Source organism: Saprolegnia diclina, assembly GCF_000281045.1.
Source record: "Saprolegnia diclina VS20 unplaced genomic scaffold supercont1.71, whole genome shotgun sequence".
Lineage (NCBI taxonomy): Eukaryota > Oomycota > Saprolegniomycetes > Saprolegniales > Saprolegniaceae > Saprolegnia > Saprolegnia diclina.
This window is the reverse complement of record NW_008246138.1, coordinates 74,079-82,316: the sequence shown is the minus strand read 5'-3', so window position 1 is coordinate 82,316 and position 8,238 is coordinate 74,079. Positions and strand designations below refer to the sequence as shown.

The window sequence follows — 8,238 nt, the reverse complement described above, 5'->3', positions numbered from 1 at the left end:
CGCCAGCGGCCGCAGCACGAGCCGTGACGTCGTTGCGAGCATGAGAGAGAAGAAGGATCGAGAAACTTGCGGCCACAGGATTTCTGTCCGCATCCGGATATCGACTTTTAGAGGCGCGGACGGATGGCAGACGCCACGATGGCAAAGAGACGCGGTCCCATTGCCTTAATGCCTTAATTGAGTGCAGATTTCCGGCTTCACGAGCGTCGAGCTTACGGACATGATCCGTCACGGGCGTCTCTTCTCGAACGCAACTGCGTGGTACTTGAACATGCGAATCTTGGCCTCCTCCAACGTACATGGAGGCGGTATGTCTTTGATCCGGCGAGCGCGATGGGCTCCACCTGAAACGACTGGCCCAGTCGAATGACCTAATACCAGTCGTGCGTGCGTGCGGTGTCGCGACAGAAACGTCGAGCGCCCTCCCACCGACCACCGCTCCCCTCACGGGCATCAAAACCAAGCAACCGCACGGGTGTGCGCCGATGCTCAATGGCAACCGGCTTCGGCGACCTTCGTCCTCCTCGAGCCCGAATCGTTCAACATAACGTGGGAACATGAGGTCATCATCATCACAACCGGCAACAGGCACCAACTGCGCGCGCAACTGCAAGGTCAAATTCCGAGAAAAGAGAAGCGCTGTGCATGGAGCATGTATATACACGGAGCATTGTGATCGGCACAAGGCGTCCCACGGCCTGTCGAGTCGACGCCATGGCGACGCAGCCGCGCTAAGATGTGGGATGGGTGGTCGTCCCTCGGTTTTGGGGCGCAGGTATAGACGACAAATATTTTCAGCAGCGTTGTCGCCTCTGATTGGCTGTAATTACGCTTCTTCGCGTATGATTGGAGGAAATGCTCCGGCCCCGCGGCAGGCGAATGTTGGGTTTAATTTGCTTTGCATGTCAAGGTAGACATCGCAAGCAGCCCTACACGTCGCTCCTACCTTAGAAGACGTCGTATCTCCAGCAAGATGACGGCCCCCGCGTTCCAAGGTACGCCCGCCATCTACCTGCCCGAGGGAGGAGGCTCATGATGGAGGCTAGCCCCCCCGCTCTCGGCGTTCTTCCGGAAGGAGGAAGAGCTCCTCGTGACGCATGGCCTCGCGGACGTGCACACGCCCGCCATGTTCCACCACTGGTTCGAGATCGGCGAGCTCATCGGCCGAGGCAGCGTCTCCATGGTGTACGCCTGCCGCCACAAGACCTCCAACGAGCAGTTTGCTGTCAAGGTCATCAACAAGCAGCTCTGCCTCAAGAAGAAGAGCCTCCGCGACGAGATCGCGGTCCTGATGCGAGTGAAGCATCCCAACATCATTACCCTCGAAGCGGTCTATGAGAGCGACACGGAGCTCTACCTCGTCATGGAGCGGTACACGCATCGCCCGATGATGTGCATGGCCTGTAACGTCTGCGTGCTAGGGCGACGGGCGGCGAGCTCTTTGACCGCATCGTCCAAGTCGGTGTCTACTCGGAGCGCCAGGCGACCGAGATCGTCGCGAACCTCCTTCTCGCGATCGAGTACCTCCACGACCACAACATCTTGCATCGGGACATCAAGCCCGAGAACCTCCTCTTGGCGACGAGCGACAGCCGCCATGACATCAAGATCAGCGACTTTGGAATCGCTAAAATCCTCGAAGACGAAGACGACGATATGACCGGGTACGGTCGTGCCAACGTCCGCGGTCGCGCCTACACGAGCTGCGGCACCGACTACTACGTTGGTACGAGCCTCTTCCTTCCCTCAACAAGCCCAAGCTCATGATCTGTCCGTAGCCCCCGAAGTGCTCAACGACAATGGGTACGACAGCAAGGTGGACCTCTGGAGCCTCGGCGTCGTCGTGTACATCATGCTCTGCGGGTTCCCGCCGTTCACCGAGGACGAGACGGGCATGGAGTCGGTGTACCGCAAGATCACGTCGGGCGTCCTCGAGTTTCCGGACCCGTACTGGACCAACGTCTCGGACATCGCCAAGTCGTTCTTGCGCAACCTCCTCAACGTCGACCCGGTCCAGCGCTTTAGCGCCGAGCAAGCGCTCGAGCACCCGTGGATCCGCGTACGCCCGTTATTCTACCCTAACCTCTCTCCTCACGCATTATCGCTCGTAGGCGCGCACCATGTCGGCGAGCCAGGAGCCGCTCGACTCGGCAATACACGAGATGCGCCGCTTCAACCAGAAGCGTCGGTTCAGCTAGGCTGCAGTGACTGGATTGTCGTGCTTGTGAATACCATACATTTACCCGGCCTCGCGTAGCCACTCGAACACTTGGCGTCGCATGCTCTCTTTCTCTCTCTCGATCTCGGCCGCGGCTTGCGACGCTCGCACGAACGCGCGCCACGCGGCGACGACCCGAACACATTGCCGTCGCATCCGCCGACTCTGCGCCGCATGCACTTGCGCGTCGCGCGCAGCCACGCGCGAATGCATGCTCTGCCATATTGCAGCCACGAGGTGCCAGCCGTGTTGCTGGGCGATGCTCTCAGCCTTGCGCTGTGTCTGTATGTGCGTTGCCTACATCGCCTCAAATCTTAGATCTCTCCCGATGGACGACACGTTTGCACCTTCCACTGAGCAAAGAGCACGCGGAGGCGCCGGTACTGATGATACCATCGCGCATCATCGAGCGCTTCGTCCTCTGCACGGACGCGGTCGGCCCGCGCCGCCAGTAGAAACCTCGTCCACGCACGAAACACAGAGCAAAGCAGCGTGTCGTGGTGCCAGTTGACCGCCTTGGTCAATAGCCGTCTAGATGCGCATCAGTCCACGCGTACGCTCGACGATATTGAGAACTTTGTGTAGACGTGGCGGTGCCACCACGGAAGGAAACCGCGCCAGTACACAGTGGCACGGGCGGCGTGGCGCTTGGCGAGCAGCAGTTGCTGGCGACGCAGCTCTTTCTCCTGCAACGCCGCCTCCTCCTTGCGCTGCGCCACGCTACACACAGAGGTCGTGATATATGATAAAGCACCAATCTCTTCCATGTGTACCGCTTCAACGCCCGCTTGCGCTCGATCGCCGCCAGACGCTCCTGCTCGGCCGCAGCGGCTTGGGCCGCTCGCATCTGCGCCTCGACCTCGGCAGCCAAAGCCTGCTTGAGCCGATACCTTTCTTGGAGTAGGTCCCAGCGCGCCTTGCGCTCGGCCATGCGCACGTGCATGTCGACAATGGCGGCCGGCGGCGGTGCGTCGCATCGCGATATCTTGACTTTGGGCTTTGGCTTCTTGGGTGGCAGCGGACTCGTGGCTTGGCCCTTCACGGGGCTAGCAGCGGCTTGTTGCGTCCATTGCTGCACCGACCGACGCACGACGTTTTGCTTGGGAAACGCCGGCGAGGTCCCGCTATGGCGGCGCGACGCGACGTTGGGTGTCAGCGCAGCGGTCAGTAGCGTTGCGGCCAGCTGCCGGCGCTGGCTGGCGCCGACACACTGCGCCTTCTCGCGCTTGCTGCGGCCTGCGAATGCGCGCCAGCGTACAAAGCACCGAAAGAGAGCTTTCGCGCGGTAGTGCTGACCTGCGAGGCGCTCGAGCACCAGGAGCGTCTCGAGCCGCGCTTGCGCATGGGCAGCAACACGCACACGTTGATGCGCCTTGGCCACGCGGCGCCATCCGTGCAGGTGACGCTGTAGCAGCGAGAGGTGGTGCGTGTAGGTCGCGTGTTGCAGGTCGGCTCGTCCACACACCATCGAACGCACCCAGGTACTCCACGACTTACGGAGGATGGTGCGGGCATACGTACGCTGGGCGTTGGCTTCCTGGAGCGCCGAGACGCGCGTGATCTCCTGCGCGAGTCGGCGCGACGCGACGGCGTTTTGCCGGGACAGCTCGTTTGGGGCGCTCTGAGCCCGCGGCTTGAAGACCGTTGTCGACGAAGCACCTCGAGTGCGACGAGTAGGTTGCTCTACCAGCAAAGGAGACCCCGTCTTTGGCATGCTACGAACGGCGGATCGAGAGAGCACGGGTGTCTTGGCCTTTGTGGGCACCGGCGCGACCGAGCGCTGGGCTTGTCGAGCAGGCGCAGCAGGCCGATATCTCGCCACTGTCGGCGGTGGTTGCTGTAGAATCTAGACCCACAACGCTCTTGGCATGGTCATTGCTGGTGCGTTCACCTGTCGCTTTGGCTGCGACGGCTTCCCACTCTGCAGTGTTTGCCTACACATCGATACCATGGGCAACGTTGCACAAAGTAGATTGCCCACTTGATGGTCTTGGCCGATTCTTCGACGTACAGCCACGCCTGGATGTGCTTCTTGGCTTGCGCCTGGACATCGGCGTCGACCTCAGGCGCAGCATCGAGATGGCTCATGGGCGGAGGCCACGGAAAAGCCACGTCGTCGTCGCTATTGGTGGCGTTGTTGTCGAGGATGCGGTGACGCGCGTCGTCGACGAGCGCATGCCGCTGCCACGCGTCGACCCACGAGTCGCCGTCGTCACGCGCCTCGTCGGCTTGGTTCTCGGGTGGCACGGCGCGACCGTAGAGCTGCTGCCAGCGCGAGCCCATCGGCCCAAACCAAAATCTTCGACGCGATTTGATTGGCTATTGCAAATTCGAGTGATGACGGAAGAGGTCGTGTGGGAATGGCCGCCGGCGCCGATCCGGCTCATCGAGGACGACGGCGAGACGATGCACCTCGCCGCCGCCGGCGTCGCCTTCCTCCAGGGCTTCGAGTACCCTATTGGCACGCTTGTCGTCACAGGCGGGCCCGACCGGCTACGCGATGCGAGCCGCGTGCTCGGTGAAGGTCCGCCCGCCCGCGATGCGTCCAGCACCGCGCCTGGCATCTACATTGTAGGCTCCGCCGACTACATGCAATCCGGTCGGTGCGTGCTATTGCTCGATCTGCAGCTGCCGTCGGGCCCGAGCCCTCTCCGCGCAGTGGCGGTTGCACTCGCCAGCCTTGTCCTCCACATTGGCAGCGGCGAAGTCGACGCGGCGGCGCACTTGCTGCAAGGACTCAGCAACGACACACCCGACGTAGCTCCGTTTCTGCCGTCGATGGCCTGGATCACGCCTGGCTTGTCGCCAGTCTTCACACCGGGTGCGTGGCCCGGCGTCGGCGGTCGCCCACATGACGCACAGCTCGTGAAAGCGCGTCACGTTGGCACGATCGAGCTTCCGACCGACGCCGACGACGCTTTTCTCAGCGTCTGCCGCGCCACGCTTCTCGACGCGGTGCCCGAGAAGCGGCTCTTCAACGTGACGTTCACCGGACCGCTCCTCATTGCGTTCCTCGACGCGTGTCTGCAGCCGACGGCCGACGGCGCGCTGGACCTCCTCTCCGCCTGGGACCACGTCGTCGACCTGCAGTGCCAGCCCATTGTTGCCGATGCGCTCCAGACGTACCGAGATGCGATGGACGGCGTGGTCACCGAGTCGCCGCCGCTCGAGCTGCCCGCGTACGAGACGCTGCACGACGACGTGTCTCGGATGGCGCTCGGTCTCTTTGCGTCCGGCGCGGCCTTTCCCCAAGCGCCAGCCCGGTCCAAGGCCAAGGCGGCGCTTCTGAACGCTCTTCGGCGTCTCGATCGCGACCAGCGAGACGCGCTGGACGCCAACTCGGAGGCGTTCTGCTCGGCGCTGTGCACGCAGCTCTGGCACGCGGCGACGGCGGATCGCTCGCAAGAGCCCGCGTCCGCGCTCCTAACCATCTCGGCTCAGTACCACGACGCATGTCGCGGCCCGGCCAAGCACCGCGTCTGGAGCGAGCGCGTCGCGGCCGACGGCGCTGCCTTTTTCCAGCACGCGACCGCCGCCGCGTACGCCGCATGGACCGACGACCAGCTCGCCGACGAGCGCAATGCGTTGGACGCGGCGTACAAGGCCAAGCACACGACGCTGCTCGAGCACTTTCAGCGGGAAAAGGTGACGCTCGAGGCGCGGTTGCAGCAAGAACAAGCCTTGCAGGCCAAGGCCCACGCCGCGTCGCTCGCGCGCGTCAACATGGACGTCAACGAAACGCGCCGGACGCGCGACGAGCTCGGGGCGGCGCAAGCGACGATCGTCCAGCTCCAAGAAGCGCTGCGGCAGCGCGAGATCGACGTCAAGGCGGCCAACGAGTCGATTGCGTCATTGAAAAGCGACATGTCGCAGATGGAGGCGACGCGCGCGGACGAGGCCGTCGCGCGGACGGCGCTTGTCGACCGCCTCGCCGAGTCGCTGCAGACAGAAGCGTCGCTGCGAGCGCAACTGGCCGCTGCCGAGGCGGCGCGACTGGCCGATGTGACGGCGCGTGCGTCGATGGCCCACGACGCGATCGCGCAGCTGCGCACCGTGAGCGAAGAAAAGGACATGCTCCAGCTCAAACTCAACGAGTTTTTTCTCAAAGCGTCGGCGCTGCCGCCGGCGATCCAAGAACACCTTTTGCTCCCCGCCGAGTCGGAGCCTGTCGTGTTTGCCGACGCGCTCTCGAGCTTCATGGCAGCCTAACGCTTCTACAATCTACTAGTACTCGTCGTCTAAAGTGTACTCGTAGTCGATTAACGGAGCTCAAGTCGATGATACAGGGGCGATGGCATCTGTCTTGGTGCTGCCCGCGTCGTAGCGGCAGTGGGCGACGGCCGCCGCAACGTTCGGAGCCGAGATGGCGGCCGCGTACGCCGCAACGAGCACGTAGGCGTCCAAAGCGGCGTACTCAGTTTGCATGTCTGTGAGCGGGCGGCGCTCCCAGTTGGACATGCGCACACGCTTGTCAAGTGGAAGGCCGAGGTACTTGAGGGCGAGGTCCGAGAGCGACGGCCGGTTCGAGGGGAGAAGACTTGTCTTCTTGGCGACTGTCTGCAGGTCCACGACGCCACGCACCAATGGCGCTTGGAGCGCGGCGAGGTCGCTTTTGATGTCAAAGCCGAGCTTGAGCGACGACGGCGACGCCAGCCACGGCGCCAACGGGTCCAGCATGCCGGGCACGAGCATGTCGATGAGGTAGACATGCGAGCTCGTCGCAAGCTGCAGCAGCGCGCACGGGTTACCCATACTGCCGGTCGACGTGAACGAGTTGTACGAGGCGCGCCACTCGCAGTCGAGACCGACACACGGCGCTGCGAGCAAGTCGGCCAGTGCGCTGGATACGTCCTCGGGCGATGCGAGAAAGCATATGTGGCTGCGTGGCATGTACGTGAGGATCGAGGCAAAGCCGTCGAGGCGCGGCGGGTCGTCCATCAGAAGCGAGAGGTCGCCGGCGTCCGGCGATGCGACGACGTCCGGGAAGAGACTGCCGAGGTTGTACTGTTGCACAAACTGCCGCGTGACGTCGCTGTCGGCGCCGCACGTGTCGTAGGCGCAGCGACACGCAAACTTCATCGCACTCGCGTCGCCACCGACGGCTTGGTCGACGTCGCCGAACTGTCCGGCCTTGACAAGGTACTTGATGGTCGCCCGGCGTCGCCTACGCAGTAGCATAATGAGAATCGAGACGGCGAGAGCTGCATCTACCGAGCAACAAACTCGGGAAAGTCGTCGGGCAGAAAGTTGAAGCGGGTGATGCGCTTCTTCGTGACCTTGGCGTCCGCGTACGTGTCGACGAGCGCCTGCACGTACGCCCGCTGGAGCGACGGCACGTGCACAGCGAGGCGGTCTGCCGCGTTAAAGTGCGTCTTCTCGACGAGGAAGCGCAGCGTCGCATCTACATCGGCGTGGGCTGCGACGTGGCCGGCCTCGAGGAACTTGAGCGCGGCCACCGAGTCGAGGCGCAGCCATGCGTTGAACGTGTCGACGCGCAGGGCCATTGGCACGTCGTACAAGGCGCAAAAGAGACCCGTCATTGACGTGTTGGTCGCCTTGATCGGAAGGTGCTTTTGGAAGAAGCGCGTCGCCGCCTCTTGTACGCTCGATGACACGAGCTCGGCGGTGGGCAGCTGCGGCAGCAGCGACATGGTCACGCTCAGCGCGGCCGGGTGCTCCTACAACGCTGTCGTAAGAGGCTTCATGGTGGAGGTAGCGGCGTACCGTGGCTTGGTGTTCAAGGAAGAGGAGGAAAATCTCAAGAGCGTCCACGCTGGCGACGGACCCACAGGCGCGCGGAAGCTCTTCATGCAGCAGCATGCGCTGGCCAGAGCGCAGGAGAAAGTCGACGCGCGCCGCAATCTCGGAAACGCTGCGCGAGGCGAAGAGCAGGACGAGGTCGAGGTTCGCGCCAGAGTGCGACTGCTGCAGCTCCTCGAGCGTCGGCGTCGGTTCGGTCGCTGCTTGAGCCGTCGTCATGGCAAATGACCCACTCGCTGCAAGGTTGTTCGATATGAGTG

The 8,238-nt window shown here is 63.1% G+C and overlaps 4 protein-coding genes across 4 annotated transcripts; 2 read left to right on the top strand and 2 right to left on the bottom strand.

Moving 5' to 3' along the window:
* Window positions 1-973: 973 nt before the first annotated feature.
* Window positions 974-2,198, top strand: SDRG_14373 (CAMK/CAMK1 protein kinase; the record flags this gene model as incomplete). The annotated part of the gene is made up of 5 exons (XM_008620497.1): window positions 974-995; window positions 1,047-1,371; window positions 1,422-1,726; window positions 1,779-2,059; window positions 2,112-2,198. 5 exons carry the CDS (start codon window positions 974-976, stop codon window positions 2,196-2,198), a joined length of 1,020 nt encoding a protein of 339 aa, XP_008618719.1.
* On the bottom strand, window positions 2,189-4,515 carry SDRG_14372 (hypothetical protein). The gene is made up of 6 exons (XM_008620496.1): window positions 4,200-4,515; window positions 4,110-4,152; window positions 2,992-4,064; window positions 2,795-2,938; window positions 2,566-2,749; window positions 2,189-2,515 (listed from the first exon to the last, which is right to left on the bottom strand). The coding sequence occupies exons 1-6, from the start codon at window positions 4,499-4,501 to the stop codon at window positions 2,240-2,242; spliced, it is 2,022 nt and encodes a 673-aa protein (XP_008618718.1). The 5' UTR covers window positions 4,502-4,515; the 3' UTR covers window positions 2,189-2,239.
* Window positions 4,516-4,555: 40 nt separating this feature from the next.
* On the top strand, window positions 4,556-6,427 carry SDRG_14371 (hypothetical protein; the record flags this gene model as incomplete). Its single annotated transcript, XM_008620495.1, has 1 exon — window positions 4,556-6,427. The coding sequence occupies one exon, from the start codon at window positions 4,556-4,558 to the stop codon at window positions 6,425-6,427; it is 1,872 nt and encodes a 623-aa protein (XP_008618717.1).
* On the bottom strand, window positions 6,291-8,236 carry SDRG_14370 (hypothetical protein). The gene is made up of 3 exons (XM_008620494.1): window positions 7,943-8,236; window positions 7,430-7,896; window positions 6,291-7,382 (listed from the first exon to the last, which is right to left on the bottom strand). The coding sequence occupies exons 1-3, from the start codon at window positions 8,195-8,197 to the stop codon at window positions 6,488-6,490; spliced, it is 1,617 nt and encodes a 538-aa protein (XP_008618716.1). The 5' UTR covers window positions 8,198-8,236; the 3' UTR covers window positions 6,291-6,487.
* Window positions 8,237-8,238: the final 2 nt, after the last annotated feature.

What these genes read in the sequence shown, in the direction of transcription:
- SDRG_14372 (XM_008620496.1), bottom strand. Translation starts at nt 4,501, where the DNA reads ATGGGCTCGCGCTGGCAGCAGCTCTACGGTCGCGCCGTGCCACCCGAG. An exon ending in GAATCGGCCAAGACCATCAA is followed by an intron (nt 4,153 to 4,199) that starts GTGGGCAATCTA and finishes ATCGATGTGTAG; the next exon opens with GCAAACACTGCAGAGTGGGA. An exon ending in TGCTCTTTGCTCAGTGGAAG is followed by an intron (nt 2,516 to 2,565) that starts GTGCAAACGTGT and finishes GAGGCGATGTAG; the next exon opens with GCAACGCACATACAGACACA.
- SDRG_14370 (XM_008620494.1), bottom strand. Translation starts at nt 8,197, where the DNA reads ATGACGACGGCTCAAGCAGCGACCGAACCGACGCCGACGCTCGAGGAG. An exon ending in TCCTTGAACACCAAGCCACG is followed by an intron (nt 7,897 to 7,942) that starts GTACGCCGCTAC and finishes ACAGCGTTGTAG; the next exon opens with GAGCACCCGGCCGCGCTGAG. An exon ending in TTTCCCGAGTTTGTTGCTCG is followed by an intron (nt 7,383 to 7,429) that starts GTAGATGCAGCT and finishes GCTACTGCGTAG; the next exon opens with GCGACGCCGGGCGACCATCA.